General features: G+C 54.1%; 1 protein-coding gene across 5 annotated transcripts in view; it reads left to right on the forward strand.

Moving 5' to 3' along the window:
* Positions 1–16,074, forward strand: part of SH3PXD2A (SH3 and PX domains 2A) — a 257,697-nt gene that overhangs the window by 156,994 nt on the left and 84,629 nt on the right. For 4 of the 5 annotated variants that reach the window (XR_010341754.1, XM_012439465.3, XM_012439467.3 and 1 more), the window contains exon 6: positions 8,882–8,910. Coding sequence is in view for 4 of the 5 variants with exons in the window: in XM_012439465.3 (XP_012294888.1) it covers positions 8,882–8,910 (29 nt within the window). In the remaining variant the exon portion in view is untranslated. Of the gene's footprint in view, positions 1–8,852; positions 8,911–16,074 lie in introns of those variants that run through there. The other variant, XM_064373911.1, reaches the window with a different exon arrangement.

The raw sequence follows: 16,074 nt of genomic DNA on the forward strand, positions 1-16,074 counted from the left end.
ATCCTCAGGCTCAGAGCTGGTGCCACCACCTTCAGGGAAAATCTCTTTAGGACTACTGCTGCTGGGTTGCTCTCAGCAACTTCCTCTAAAATCTGAGCCAGCTTCCTTTGGGCTCACTCCAGCCCCAGATGCCTGTCCTGCTCCCCCAAGACATACAGCCTTCTTACCCTCCACTCCCAGCATGGCCGCATGCATGCACACTCACACACATGTGCACACACACACACAGGCTCACATCTGTTCCTGCCCCTCTACCTTTGCTCACACCATCCCTTCCACCCCAAATCTCCTCCCTGCTTCTGCTCTTTCTAAATATTCATCTTTCAAGGGCTAGCTCCAGTGCCCTGTCTTCCACCTGTAGCCCTCCCTGACCACACCAGACCACTCTGATCTCCCTGTCCTGGGAGTTCCTACACAATATTTCCTTTGACCAACTTTGGCCCACCTGATCACAAAGGAGCTTGTATGTTGTATTTTCATAGGTGTTTGCCTTCTCTCTCCAGCTAGATGGTAAGCTCTTTGAGGGCAGGACAGTGTATCTTCTGCCACTCTCCTGCTTCACACAGAAGACTGGGTCTAAGCAACCCTTCAGTTGAGATGTGGATAGATGGTGGATGGATGATGGATGGATGGTGGATGGATGGATGGATGGTGGATGGATGATGGATGGTGGATGGCTAGATGATGGATGGATGGATGGTGGATGGATAGAGGTAAATGGATGATGGATGATGGATGGATGGATGGTAGATGGTGGATGGATGGTAGATGGATGATGGATGGACTTGGAGAGAGGCAGGGAAGGTCTTTAAATATAGGAGACCCTCCTTGACCTTTGCCTCAGGGACTTCATTGTTAAACCCTATCACCCCATTTTGTCACTTCCCCTTCCATGGAAGTCCAGGGAGCCCCTATAGCCAAGAGTAGTCTGGCAACACAGGGAGCAGGATCTCAGGTGGCGTGAGGAGGCGCTCCCGGCACTCCATGGCAATGGGCTGAACTGGCAATCCCCTGCTCCATTTCCCCCTCTAGGAAATCAGCTGTGTGTTTCCGCCGTCCTCCCCACCTCCCCTAGCCCTGCCTCCTCCCACTCCCATGGACTGCTCCTCAGTGTCACATCTAGGTGGGACTCCTTGGAATGCACATGGTGGGAACTCAGGCCTGTCTGTCATCATGGTCCTGCGTCAGTGCCCTGAGTGACAGAGCCAGGGTCTCACACAGGCCATACTGGGAAGGTGACAGTCAGCACCTCCCGTATTCCAGACACCATCCACACTCTTAGTCTAGCCCCTGTGAACCCAGGCTTTTGGGCTGGGGGTCCTTTCCATGGGCCAGATGCCATTCAAGAGATTTGCACATTATCCCATGTAATCCCCACAACAGCTCTGTAAGATAGCAACTATTTAACCCTCTTTTACAACCGAAGGTACAGAGAGGTGAAATCACTTGTTTATATGACAAAGCACTAGGTGGCTGAACCAGAGTTCTAACCCACCCACCCATTTAACTCCCTGCTCTGAGGCCTGGACATGGTAAAGCCTGTCCTGAGGCTGAAGACACACTTCGGGCCTTTGCCCAGAATAGTGGAACAAGTCAGAGGAGACAGACAGACAGTGCTTTGTTCTTTCGCTATGGACAGAGCAGCAGCAGAGACCCTCTGGGATGTTCAGGAGACAAGCAAAATGCCGGGGGGTTCTGGGGTCTGTGATGTCCGTAGCATGTGGCCTCTCTGGGACATAGCCTGGGGAGCCTGAGACCCCTTCTCTCCGCAGGAATTCAGCTTTTTCACCCAGGACAGGAATTCCAGCCTCTCTGGACAAGCCACATGGTCACAATGGGGTCCATTCTCAGAACCCTGGAAAACACAGGCCCTGTGGAGAAAGGATGGATTCTTGTTAAACACAAGGGCCCTCAGTGCCACGATTTAGATCAGGGAGCAAACAGGGGCAGAGAATGGCCTGCAGGCCCCTCTGTCTATCTTGCCTGGAGGTCACTGCCCCTGGAGACCATTCTGTGCAAAGGCTCTCAAAAGCAAGAACAAAAACCCAGCTAGGGGCTAAGTGGGGTGAAAAAAAATCCTCCAACTCTCCAGCCCTCAGTGACCCAAAGCCCCTTCGCCCAGCCCCTTCGCTCAGTCCTGTCTCACTTGGCTTCTGGAACATGCTCCTTCTCACTGTGGTGGTTTCACAGAGAATTCGAATTCTCACAATAGCCCTGTGAGGGCATTCGGAGTAGCCTCCCGTTAGGACTGGGGAATCTGAGGCCCAGAGAATCTGTCAGTGTTTTTCAAACCTTCCTGCCACAGTAGGAAATTTCACACTGCAACCTGATACACAGACAGACAGACATCTGATGCAGGTGCCACAGAACAGCCTTGCCCGGGGTGACTCGTAGATCATTTCTAGTCTGTTCTTTTTAAAATGCTCACTGGGACCTGTACATTGATTCCAGAACTCACTAATGGGTCACTGCCTGTCATTTGAAAAGCACTATGTTTGAAGTGGCTTGTCCAGTGCCACCAACCCCTGAGGGACAGAGCTGGGCCCAGAACCCGAGCCTGCTGACATTCAGCACTGGACTTTGACATCCTCCAACCCCCAGCTGTCAACCTCACCTCTTAACAAAAATTTTCCTCCAGCCAGGATCTGACCACATCACTCCCCGATTCTGCAAACTTCTAGATTTCACAGCCAGATATCAGAGCCTTGCCCAGCCTGGCCTTTCATGGCCTGTCCACCCACTAACCCCTCACTGCCCAGTCCACAACTGTTCAGAGCTGCTTGTTCCTGCTTCTAGACCTTTCCCCCTCCATGGATCCAAACCCCCTTGTCCTTCAAGGCCTCCTTCTCCAGGAAGCTACCTGGGATGTTCTGAGACCCCCTTGACCTCTCCTTTCTCTGCACTGAGTGTCACCCCTCCTGTCATTCTCAGCATGGATGGTCTGAGAATGTTACCTTTTCATTGAACTTACGTCACATATATCTCCTCTGCCTGCCTGCACAGGCCTTAACGAGATTGCCTACAGCAGGAGCTTAACAAGTGCTTATAGGGTGGTAATGCAGTTGAAATCATGATGTGTCTCGAGGGCCCCACATCCCTTCCCTAGCCAACGTTTCGTCTTCCCCAGCCCTCGTACTCCAGGTAGTGCCCACGTCCTCGGTGACAGCTGGGCTCTCAAGGTCACCCCCAAGTCAGCTGTCTGGCAGCCCAGCCAGCCTCTCGAGCACTTCCCAGTGACTGTAGGCCCCACAGACAAGCTCCTGGGCCCAGCAGCCAATGTCAGCCAGACAGGAGGGGAGAATACCAGGCTGGAAGTTCGGGCATGTGTCCTTCTCTGCCAAGGCACTTGCTGACTGGAGGGAGAGTGGTGGGGGGCGGGGTGGGCAGTGGAGGGCATGACCCTGAAGTATTCGTCAGAACTCCACCTGGTGGGCACTCAGCACCCTTCCACAGAGCTGGCCCCACCAGGCCCAGCTTCCTCTCCTCTCTCTCCCGTGCCTCGGTGGCTCTTCCTGGCTTCACCTCTCACTCTGGGAACCCGGAGCGGCAGGATGGCCACCTCCTTTCCCCAGTGAGGGCCTGCTGCCTGCCACTGGTGTGACCTCTCCTTGTGGCCCAATCCCTAGTGGACTTCAGCGCGGCCCCTCGGGAGCACTGTGGGTCAAGACTGTCCCTTTAGCTTCAGGAGTCTGGGCCAGCCACTGAAGCCTCAGACCTCAATCTCCTTATCCATGAAATGGGTGAACACCTGCTCTGCCTACTTCAGAACACCAGAGACTAAATCCTGGGAGTTTTCAAGGGGAAGGCAGAGTGTGGGGAGCCCTGTGTCAAAACGGGGCAACACCTGTGAATTGTATCTGGCCAAGATCAATGAAAGGAAAAAAGAAAAACCCTTTAGGGTCTGCGTTAGCATGAAAATGCAAGCCCTTTACTTCTCTTGGTTGGGGCTCTGAGAGTTGGTCACTCCTTGGGAGGTTAAATGTGTCCTAATAGATGGGTCCAGAGGCATGTGTCCATTCCTGTGGGTCAGGGATGGACGCACTTCCTGGTGCTCAGCACGAGGCAGAGACCAGTGGTGGTTTTGACATTTGCGAAAGCCCAAAACTCTGAAAGTGGGGCTGGAATCACCCCTGCCTGGCACTGCCTGCAGCCTCGTGGTGAGGTCCTTGAGGAAAAGCTCCTTTCATTTCAGGGGCGCTGCAGGGCCCAGGTTTAAACAGGCCTTTGCCACCTGCATAGCAACTGAGGTGGGGTCTGATGGGCCCAGGTGTGAAAGAATAATGGCAAAGACAATTTATAGCAGTTTCTGTGTGAAGCCCATTCTGCATACTGTACATTGCATCTTCTGCACAGACCCTGAGGGCTTGGTGCTGCAATTGTCCCTGTTTTACAGCTAGAGAAGTAGAAACTTAAGAGGCCAAGAAAGTAGATCAAGGGCACCCCCACCCCCCGCCCCTGCCAGCAGGGATTTGAACTGGAGGCCTCCATCTCCAGAACCTGCCTCATCCAGACGCAGACTGCATTATCCTACAGGGAGGGGCCGCACCACCTGGGATGGGGAGATGAACCACACCACCTGGGGATGGGGTGGGGTGGGAGTGGAGGCAGCAGGAATCCTTGTTTAGATGGGGAGGGATGGAGTGCTGGATAAGGGAGCTCCACACCTTTCCCAGCCAGGCCATTCCTGTGGACCACAGGAGATCACTCATCCCAGTTTGTCCAGTTTGAGCCCTGAAAGTCCCATGTCCCTGTTTTCCTAGGACTATGGGTCACTGTACCTGTGGTCTGAGTCACCCCTGGACCAGCTGCAGAGAGTGAATGGCTGAGTGGTCTGATGCTAGGGAGCTGTTTCAGGACACAGCCTGGGAGGCCTTTTCAATTACATTAGCCTTTGGCAACGCTAGAGGGAGATGCTAGCCCCGCCCTCCCCCCTCCGCCCCCGCCTTCTTCCTGTGGCTCCCTGGGATAGTGATTCAGCAGCAAGTCGGAAGCAGGCTAGACTGTGACCTACCAGGAGTGGAGTCACCGGCAGGGTGGGGGCTGTCAGCACCAGCTCAGGGCAAGAATTGGAGCAAGGAGGGGGCGTGGATTGGAGAAGGGGACTCTCATGGGAAGGAGAGGGCTTCTGGAGTTGCTAGGGAACTGAGCCCCAGTGCAGGGCCGCTGCTGTCCTGCCAGGCCGGGATTGGTTGTAGGGCAGTGGGAGGTGGTCGTGGCATGGAGGAAGATCCTGCCTTTGCCTCTTGCCCTCGTTTGTGAGGGATAGGGGAGTCCCAGCCACTGGATACCTAAACTGCTTATCAGCCTATTCAGCAGCTAAAAATATGAAATGGCTTTGCTAAAGGATGCCCAACCGGAAGCTTCCAAAAGGTTTCCTATTAGGGCAGCGCCTACTGGAGCGGGAGGCCAGACACCCTGAAGGAGTCAGGATTCCTCTTCATTCCCACCATTCAGTCACAGCCTGGCGATCCCCACTGCCAGGACCTCAGCCTCCACCCCATTAACCCCGTGTGCTGATCAGGCCCCTGGGCTCTGGCTTCCACTCCTGCGCCCACTGCTCCAGGAGGGGGTGGCGATTGGGCATTTGTCTTGAGCCTCCAGAGCAAGGCCTGGGTTTTCTGGTCCCGAGTCGTGGCCTCACCCACTCACTGTGTGGCCTTGAGCAAGTTGTCTGGCTTCTCTAAGCTTTGCTTCTCACCTGCAAGAGGAGAGCCCACTCCTGCTGCAGGGAGGGACCCAGAAGTCCTTGGTGGGGAGGACTCTGTACTCTGGCTGAAGGACAGGCAGGCCAGGAGATTTCTCAGGGGTGGCCAGAGCCTGATGGAGATGATGCAACACTGAGGCAGCCTCAGAATACCCAGGGGAGCTTGTTGGAGTTGCAGATCTTGCAGTAGGTTGGGGTGGGGCCTTCCATCTGAATTTTAACCACTTTCTAGATGATTCCATCAAGTGGCAGGCTGAGAATCACCACGCAGGGCCTGGCGCAAAGAGGGCCCTCAAAGCATGTAAGTTTTGTTTCTTTCCCACTCTTTTTTTTTTTTTTTTTTGGGGACAGCGTCGCACTCTGTCACCCAGTCTGGAGTGCAGTGGTGCCGTCAGAGCCCACTGCAGCCTTGACCTCCAGGGCTTCAATCAGTCTTCCCACCTCAGCCTCCCTTGTAGCTGGGAGTACAGGTGCGTGCTACCACGCCTAGCTACTTTTTTTATTTTTGGTAGAGATGAGGGTCTCACTATGTTACTTAGGCTGGTCTTGAACTCCTAGGCTCAAATGATCCTCCTGCCTCAGCCTCCCAAAGTGCTGGGATTACAGGCATGAGCCACTGTGTCCTGCATCACTCCTGAGTCTCACTGTGCTCCCCTGTCTCATGGGAACAGCCTGGGTAGCCTGAAGCTGCTCAGAGCTGGAGAAGGAGAAGGTCTCCATCCCTGGGAGGAAGGCATGTGCTGCCTGGCAGCCGGGTTGGGAGAATGGTCAGTGGGCCATTGGTCCCAGGCTTCTCCTGCCTGGACCAGCAGGAAAATTGTGGGACAGCAGAGGGCAGCTCCTCAGTGCCCTCCACTCCCTGCTCTTCCCCAGTAGCCCTCAGTGAAAAGTCCTTAAAAACTAATTTCCTCCTTGGGAGTGGAAAGTCTTCTGGGCAGGGCACAGCTACCGTCTAATACTCTCTTCCTCCTCTCTGGAATTATCTGCACAGTTAAGCTTTTGGAGGGCACAGCTAGGCACTCCAGGACACAGTCTACCCAATCTCCCTTCTGGAAGGGAGGCAAGCGTGCCCTTGTTAAGGCCTTCCCTGGACTGACTGGTGGGAGCCAAGGGAGGGGGCAGGTGGAAACTCTCCCACCTTTCTTTGTTTTTTGGTTTTTTATTTTTTGAGACCGAGTCTCGTTCTATCACCCAGGCTGGAGTGCAGTGGTGCGATCTCGGCTCACTGCAACCTCCGCCTCCTGGGTTCAAGCCATTCTTGTGCCTCAGCCTCCGAAGTAGCTGGGATTACAGGCAGGGGCCACCATGCCCAGCTAATTTTTGTATTTTTAGTAGAGACAGGGTTTCACCATGTTGGCCAGGCTCAATCTCCTGACCTCATGATCCACCCGCCTTGGCCTCCCAAAGTGCTGGGATTACAGGCGTGAGCCACTGCGCCCAGCCACTCTCCCACCTTTCTGTAGCTCCTTTACAAGGCAACAGTTTCCACAGATTCTCCTCCACCCCATCCACGCTGCAGTTTTTATTCCTTCCGTGGGCTTATAAACTACAGCCCTTCCCCAGATTGGGCAGCCTTGCACAATGGCTGAACCTCTGTTTCCTAATCTATAAAATGGGGATGATAGGACCTTCCTCTTAGTGTGGATGAGAGGATCGAAGGGGACATGGAATACCAAGGGGGTTCTCAAACAAGGAAGGGGAGATGTCAGAAAGGCAGATTCTGATTAAGTGGGTTCTGAGACCAAGTTTTGGGAAAGGCAGATGCCTAGGAGCAGGGGAGCTCCCCACTCTCTGCTATGCAGGCAGATCACCTTGGAGCTGAATAAACACTCCCCATGTTGGAGGCCACCCCTAGAGCTCCTGGATCGGAATCTTGGGGAGCCTCCATGAGGCTGACTCTCCTCCCTTCCCTGGGGAGCCTGTTGCCTCTTCCTCCAAGAGAATCCCCCTCCACCACACCCCCACCCCCACCCCCACCTTTCCAGTGGCAGACCAGCAGGCTAGTTGGCTTCGACCAAAGATGGGCAGCAATTGGCATTTTCTTTGGCCCCTGGGGAAAATGGAAGGCATTTCCTTCAGACTCCAGAGAGAGCCCCAGCCAGCCCCTCTGCTGTTCCCCGAGCACTGAACAGAGCTTTCAGCCTTTAGGGGCACGTGAGGCTCAGGTTAAGGGAGCCAGCTCACCTTTCCCAGTCCCCTAAGGATCGTGAATGGAGGGTTTGGGGGTGAGGTGGGAGGGGTCGTGGAGATAAGGAAGGCTGGAGCAAGGGCCTGATTTGCGAAATCTGCCCATCCTTAAGTCTGGATTAACTCTTTGCTGGAGGGCAGGGCAGGTAAACGGAGGCTGGGAGGGTTCAGTGCCTGAGGTTACAGCAGTTACTATCTCTGACAGTATTTGAACCCAGTGCTCACTCCCTTGGAAGCTCAACTTCCGTTCCTACCGTTCCTGGCCTCCCAGTTAACTTTGCAGAATCCTCTGTCCCCGACTTCCCACGCCCCATCGGGACTCCCCAGCCGTAGCCTGAGAAGGGTCTTATCCATGGCCACTGCCAGTCTGGGGTCGGGGAATGGGAGGAAGCAGCCACAGTGGCCCGCAGCGAGTCTCGGGTCTAGGACAGGGGCAGACTTTAATCAAAGGGTCACACAAATCTGTGGTTACTTGGAGGGTGGTATGGAGGACGACACATTTCAGTCGTGACTTAACGGGCTGAGTGGGCCGGGTTCACCTCCCAATTCTTTGCATCGCTAGGGCGAACCATGCAAAGAACAGGGAGGTGAAACGCTCCTGGGGCGGGGTGAGCGGGCTCTCAGCGCCGGGTAGGGCCCGGGTTCCGGCGAGCGCCCTACCGGACCCTCAGTTTCCCAGTTTGGGAAGTGCAGAGAACCTGCCTCGCCCTCCCCGGTCCGCCGAGGCTTAGGGAAGGTGAGCCCCCGTTAGCGGGGCGGGCTGGGGCGGGGCGGGGCGGGGCGGGCGAATCGCGCCCGGGGGCCGGGCTGGCAGGGGGCCCGCGGACGGGCGGGCGGGCTGGCGCGGCGCGCAGTGCGTGCGGCTGCGGAGCGCACGGCTCGCCGGCGGTGGGCATCACATGAGCAGCGGCACCGGGGACCGACCGCAGCCGCAGCCCAGCGCCCGCGCCCGCTCCTAACCATGTCTATCTGTTGTTGCTTCTTTTTCAGGGACTATGGCAGTTCCAAGAGGAAATCAGGTAAGGGAGCCTCCGGGCGTTTTCCCTTCAGCCTGCCTTCCCGCTCCGTGCACGCGCCCCTCCGATCCTGCGGAGGACTTCCTGGGGGCTGGGGCCCGGGGTGGCGGGGGCTGTCCTTTCGCGCCAGCCCAGGGGTCCTGCGGGGCCGGGGGTACTCGCTTCACTTGCCCCTCCCAGTGCATGCCCCCTGAGACCTGTGGTCCTAGAACCCTCGTTCTCCCCCGACCGAGTCGCTCGGGCTTCCGCTACCTCGCTGTTTCCAGTGGGAGTGGGGGTGGGTGCATGGGGACTGCGTGGGTGGCTCGGGAAGGGCCTAAGCCCCCGCACCGTGGGCAGCTGGGTCCTTGGCCCCCGGGCTGCGGCGGCCACTGCTGCGCAGTGCTGTGACTTCTCCAGTCCCTCCCGCGGTGCAGCGGTGATGGAAGGGTTAATAGCGACGCGGGGCTTCCCTGCGAGAAGGTGAGATTGAGATCCAGGACTGAAAAGGGGTCGTCCTTGAGTCACTTGAGTTTTTAGCGCCTGCACCGTGGACCTTCCTCCCTCCCCCAACTCTGAGCGTGTTCTCCCTGCGGAGGTGGGGGCTCTGCGTTTTGACAGCTGAGACCCGACCCTCCCCAGCACCCCCGCACTGACCTGACAGGTGACAGGGCCCGCCCGGTTTGGAAGCGGGTGGAGGCAGGGAGAGAGGCAGGCCAACCCTTGGAGCTGCCTGCTGTGGGATGAGGGTAGAACAGGATTCTCTCTGGAAGGGGGAGGCTAGGCTCCCCAAATGGCAAACGCCTGGATGTGGGTGGGCTGTAGTTAACTGGGGGAAAGTGGTCCCTAGGAATTAGGGCTGTGTGTATGCTGAAGTGGGGGTGGGGACAGACTGCTGCAGTGATCGGTGCCGCCACATGGATTAGCCACGTTGATGGGGTGGTGGTACCTGGACATCCATCCTGGGGTCTGGCCCTTGGGGATGTAGGTAGTAACACGTGGCTCCTTGAATGGCTCCTGTACCCAGGTACATTGGTCTGTGGATAGGTTGAGGGGTGTGCCCTTGTGTGGTGGATGGATGTGGAGTGGCATATATGTAACTGTAGGATATGTATGTTTCTGTGTGTACAAGTGCTTGCTCACGTGCCTGTTGGGACTGGGAAAGTTGTGTCTTGGTTTATGTGATGGGGGCGTGTGTGCCTGTGGGGTTCTGTGTACATGTGTGAGTCATGATAGCTGTGTGCTATGAGGGGGTGTTTACTTGTTTGAGTGCATAGGTTGGGTGTGTGTGTCGTTGAGATCTATCTGGTTATGGGTTGGAGTCTGTGTTCATGTGTATTTGTGTACCTGTTTGGGTCATGTCTAACTGTGCATGTCCCAAACTGTGGGTGTGCACTTGCCTGTCACCTGGGTGTGAGGTGTCTCAGGCATGCTTGCCCACTGCTGCAGAAGGGCATTTCTGTGAACGTCTGGGCAAGGCTGGGGAACAGCGCTCCTCCACTCTCACTCCACACAGGCCTCAGGTGGGAGAATGGAAGGAGGGGCAAAACAGGGATTGTGCTCTGTCACCACCCAGGCGAGAAGTGTGCCTTGGGCCTCAGAGGCGTGGTGTCCTGGTTGAACCTGGGCTCAAATTCTGGCTCTGTGTGACCTTAGGCCAGTTTCATACCCTCTCTGTGCCTCAGTTTCCTCATTTTCTTTAAAGCAAAGATGCTAATGTATCTACCTCACACAAGAGGATTAAGTATGTTAGTGTGGAATAGTCCTGGCACCTAATAACTACACATGCGTCAGTTCTCCGCAGCAGTAGCACTTTCTGAAGGCCTGGGACCTAGTCCTGGCTCCATTGCCACTTTTCTCCCTACGTAACCTTGGGCAAATTCCTTTTCTATGCTGGGCCTCAGTTTCCCCCTATAAAGGCAAGAGCTGGACCAAATAACCTCTTGGGTCACCTGCCACAGTCTCTGAGGCTCAGCTTCTGAGCTGCCTCCTAAGCAGTGTAGGGCCACACCCAGGCTGCCTTCCCCAAAGAAAGCCAACCCCCAGTTTCTCTGCCTTCCACTCTCAGGCCAGGAAAAGGATGGATGGAGAAATTTAATTTACATTGGTGTGCTTATGATAATGGCCACTTAGTGTCGTGGTTGAAAATGCCAGCTCTGGAGCCAGACAGCAGGAGTTGAGAGTCTGGCTTCTCTCCTCTGTGACCTTGGGTAGATTTCTTAGCCTCTCTGTGCCCATTACCTCTTCTGTACATTTGGGATAACATTCATACCTACCCACTTTGTGATGGTTTATTATGTGTCCACTTTATTATGTGTCAACTTGGCTGGGCCACCGTGCCCAGATAGTTGGTCAAGCATTATTCTAGATGTTTCTGCAACGGTGTTTTCTAGATGAGATTCACATTTAAATAAATCAGTGGATTTTCAGTAAAGCAGATTAGCCTCCATAATGCAGTCTGGCCTCATCCAATTGGTTGAAGACCTCTTAATAGAACAAAGACTGACACACACACCCGCCCTCAGCAAGGAGGAGTTCTGCCAGCAGCCGGCTTTGGACTCAGCTGCAGCTCTTCCCCCAGTCTCACATTTTGGACTCTCAAACCTCCACAATCATATGAGCCAATTCCTAAAATAAATCTCCCTCTCTCTTCAAGCTCTCTATGCAGCTCCTGTTGATTCTATTTCTCTGGAGAACCCTGACTAATACACACCTCATATGGTTACAACAAAGATTAAATAAACTAATATCTGTAAGCATGCTTAGAACACTGCCTGCCACCTAGAAAGCTCCCCTGGAAGTGCTAGATGCTGTTTTGAATGAGCATCTACTATGTGCTAGGAAATTTACACGTTTCCACATTGGCTGATCAGAGCCACAGTACATGAGGGGTAATAGGATTCCCATTTTGCAAATGAGAACCCGAGGCTCAGATGGGGTGACTGCCCACACACAGCCTTTGACAAAGTGAGGATTGGAGGCTGTGTTGAGGGCTCCGCCCTGCTCTATAACAAACCTCACGAAGCTTCCCAGGGTCACTCCAGCCAGGGACATTTGCACAGAGGAAATGGATGCCATTCTGGGGGTCACTGTAAATCTCTTTCTGAGCACAGATCTTAGACTTGAGACAAGGCTTAGGGAAGGTGGAGTCAACAGAAGAAGAAAGTTCTCAGGAACTTTCTGGAGGAAGCAGGGGTGGTGAACTTGAAAACTGAAGGAGAGTTTGGCCTCAAATTTATCTTCATCTTTCTTCCCTCCATTGAACCTACTCCTTCCAGTATTTCCCCTATCTCAGGAACTGGCACTATCTACTGTATTGCTCAAGCCCAACATCTAGAAGTCGCTTTTTTTTTTTTTTTTTTTTTTTTTTTTTTTTTGAGATAGATTCTTCTCTTTTGCCCGGACTGGAGTGCAGTGGCGCAACCTCAGCTCACTGCAACCTCCACCTCCCAGGTTCAAGTGGTTCTCCTGCCTCAGCCTCCAAGTATCTGGGATTATAGGCACCTGCCACCACACGGGCTAATTTTTGCAGTTTTAGTAGAAACAGGGTTTCACCATGTTGGCCAGGCTGGTCTCGAACTCCTGACCTCAAGTGATCCACCTGTCTCGGCCTCCCAAAGTGCTGGGATGACAGATGTGAGCCTCCGCGCCTGGCCGAGAAGTCATTTTTGACTCTTCCCTTTCTTTTACCTGCCAGCTTGAGCTGCAGAGCCGGCGTCTCCTCACCTTCACCATCACATGTTAGAAGCCCCCTTCATCTCTCCAGGAAGACCCCACCTTCCTACCTGGTCTCACTGCTTCTCTATTAGCCCTCTATCTGGCATTCTCCACACCACAGCCAGAGTGAGCTCTTAAAAAATATGGATCAGCTGGGTGCAGTGGCTCACGCCTGTAATCCCAGCACTTTAGGAGGCCAAGGTAAGAGGATCACTTGAACCTAGGAGTTCAAGACCAGCCTGGGCAACAAAGCAAGATCCTGTCTCTACCAAAAATAAAAAATTAGCCAAGTGTGGTGGGACATGCCTGTAGTCCCAGCTACTCAAGCGGCTGAGGTGGGAGAATCGCTAGCAGGGGTGGCTAGCCAGGTGAGAAGTTTGAGGTTGCAATGAGGCATGATCGTGCCACTGCACTACAGCCTGGGCAACAGAGAGAGACCCTATCTCTAAATAGGAATGAGGGAGGGAGGGAGGAAAGGAAGAAGAGAAATAAAGAAAGAAAGAAAATAACATAGTTTCCTGCCTAAATTCCCCCCAGGGACTCTCTATCCCACCCAGAACTAATTCCCTACCCTGGCTCACAGAGCTTGTGTAACTTGGCCCCTGGCTGCCTTCCTGACCTGGGCTTTACCCCTCTCGCCCCCACCCAGCACACTCTGCTCAGCCACACCAGTCACCTTCTGCTCCTTAAACGCATCAAACACATTCTTCTTTGTGGCCTTTGTACTTGCTCTTCCCTCTTGCCTGGAATGTTCTTCCCTGATCTTTCACATGGCCAGCTCCATCTTAAGATTTCTGCTTAAAACTGTCACCTTGTCGGCAAAGCTGCCGGATCCTCCGCTGTCCAGCCGCCCCGCAGATCGCCCCTCTTCTTCCCTCCTGAGCACTTCCCACACTCCAGTGATCCCATGTGTTTGCTTCTTCTGTCTCCCACCACCCCGAGAGCAGAGACCTCAGCTGCAGGGCTTGCATCAGTATCGGGGGCCACTGGTACTTTTCGAATGGGTGGATGAGTGGAAGAAAGCATCTATGAAGGAGCGAAACTTGTCCAGGGTCAGGAAAGAAAGGTCACTGTGGCTTCAAATTGGGGAAGATTATCTGGAAAGAGGAGACATTTTTCTGGTTTGGGAGCAGAGAGCGGGAGCTTTTGGTAATCCAGAGAGGGCACATGCACAAAGGTAGAGGGATAGGACTAAGTGTGGCTTGTTGGGAGACTGACCTCACTGAGCATCAGCTGTATGCTAGGCTGTGCAAGGTGCTGTGGCTGTAGGTCCACAGGTGAAATGTCTTCAGGGAAACCTCCACCCTGCCGAAGGCCTTTCAGCTGTTGACTCGGCCCCACCCAGAGTGTTTTTAGATCATTTCCCTTAAAGTCAATTGGTCATGGTCTTTAATAACTATAAAAATATGTTCCCGGCTGCGGTGTCTTTCTACCCTAGAGAAGTTTGCAGTCTGCTATGGGTGATGAGCTATAAAGGAGAATGTACTATTAGGAGGGAAGTGAGGGAGCAACGTGGTTACCTGGGGGAGAGCAGTCCCGGCCAAGGGCACAGCAAGTGCAAAGGCCCTGGGGTGAGGGTGTGTGTTGGCTGCTCAGGGCGCAGTAGGGAGGCCTGTGGCTGAGGTGAAGAATAGTGGAGGGTGAAGTGGAAGGAGGTGAGAGCAGAGATGTAGCTGGGGGTGAGGAGGGAGTAGGGTGAAGCAGCACCACGTAGGGCCTTGCAGGACATTCTAAGGACTTTGACTTTCACTGAGTGAGATAAAGATTCACTGAAGGGTTCTAAGTGGAGGCAGGGCCATGATCTGGCTTCGATCATAGAATGATCGGGATTGACTAGGCAGGATGGGATATGATGTGCAAGATCGCCGGGGGCGACTAGCCAAGTGCGATAGGATGGGGGCAGCAGTGGAGGGGGCAAGGCGCTGCGGGTGTTGGACAGACTCTGATGATTGGGCGTGAGCCTCGAGGGAGAGTTTGAGTGGGTGCTGGGAAGCACCTGCTGGGAAGCACCTGCATCACGTTGCCTGGCACCCCAGTCTCAGGCCCGGAACTTGCCAGTCATGTGACCTTGGGCAAATCCCTTTGCCTCTGAGAACAGGTTATCTCACCTGTTCTGTTCTATCAGCCAGGGTTCAACTAGAGGAACAGAACGAGTGGGAGGTATATATTAAGTGATGTAGTGTAAGGAACTAGCTTACACAATTGTGGGGGCTGGCTAGGTAAGTCTGAAATCCACAGGGCAGGCCATAAAAGAGGGCAGGCTGCACCCCCAGGCCCAGGCCGGAGCTGCTGTCCACAGGTGAAATGTCTTCAGGGAAACTACCACCCTGCTGAAGGCCTTTCAGCTGTTGACTCAGGCCCACCCAGAGTGTTTTAGATAATTTCTCTTAAAGTCAACCGGTCATGGTCTTTAATAACTATAAAAATATGTTCCCGGTGGGGCTCAGTGGCTCACTCCTGTAATCCCAGAGCTTTGGAAGGCCAAGGCAGGTGGATCACCTGAGGTCAGGAGTTTGAGACCAGCCTGGCCAACATGGCAAAACCCCATCTCTACTAAAAATACAAAAAATTAGCCGGGCATGGTGGCAGGTGCCTTGTAATCCCAGCGACTCGGGAGGCTGAAGCAGGGAGAATCACTTGAACCTGGGAGGCAGAGGTTGCAGTGAGCCGAGATCATGCTATTGCACTCCAGCCTGGGCAACAGAGCAAGACTCTGTCTCCAAATAGAAAAAAAAAAAGTTTCCTAGCAACACCTAGATTCGTGTGTGATTGCATAACTGAGGATGGTAGCTAGCCAGGTCGATGTGTACCACCTGACCATCACACCTGTCAAATTTGGTCGTTATAGTAACAGTGACCTGGCTTGCCCCCAAGTGCACAGGGTTCAGTGAGGCGATGCCCTTAAAGGGGCTTTGTGCTGTGCCTGGCGGTAGGAAGGACCTGTCGTTGTTAGCTATGGTTGCTTGCCCAAGGTCGACACTGCTCCAGGAGCCCCAGGAGGGCTGGAGCAACTCCTTAGAAAAAGGAGTTCTCGTGAGACCTGCAAAGATCTCACCGCTCTCACTCGGTTCTCTAGGAAGCTGCATTTCACCAAGGCATGTAGCCGGGAAGTTCCGAGTTGCGCCACTAGGAGGCGCAGGCGGCCGCGGAGCCTCCGGGATGGTCGGGACCCTGGAGCTGTGGCCGGGAGAAGCTGAAGCTTCACCCAACGCAGGAGCCGGGTGGAAGCTCCAGCTCCTTTGCATGCAGATGAGGTTGCTCAAGAATGTTGCAAGCTTGTTCTCTTCGGCAAGTGTTGATGTTCCTCATGAAATCCTGTTTACTTTATTCTTCTCCTCGGAAAAGTGGTGAGCTCAGCCCCACCTCTGTCTCAGTGATCATAAAACTGTATTATTGGCTGAGTTCATGAGATCAGCATTAACATAGTTTCATTGCAGAGAAGCAGTGTTGCTTGGGGTTGAGAGTTTGGGT

Source organism: Aotus nancymaae, unplaced genomic scaffold, assembly GCF_030222135.1.
Source record: "Aotus nancymaae isolate 86718 unplaced genomic scaffold, 86718_ANA_hifiasm-v0.15.2.pri h1tg000010l, whole genome shotgun sequence".
NCBI classification, from domain to species: Eukaryota; Metazoa; Chordata; class Mammalia; order Primates; family Aotidae; genus Aotus; species Aotus nancymaae.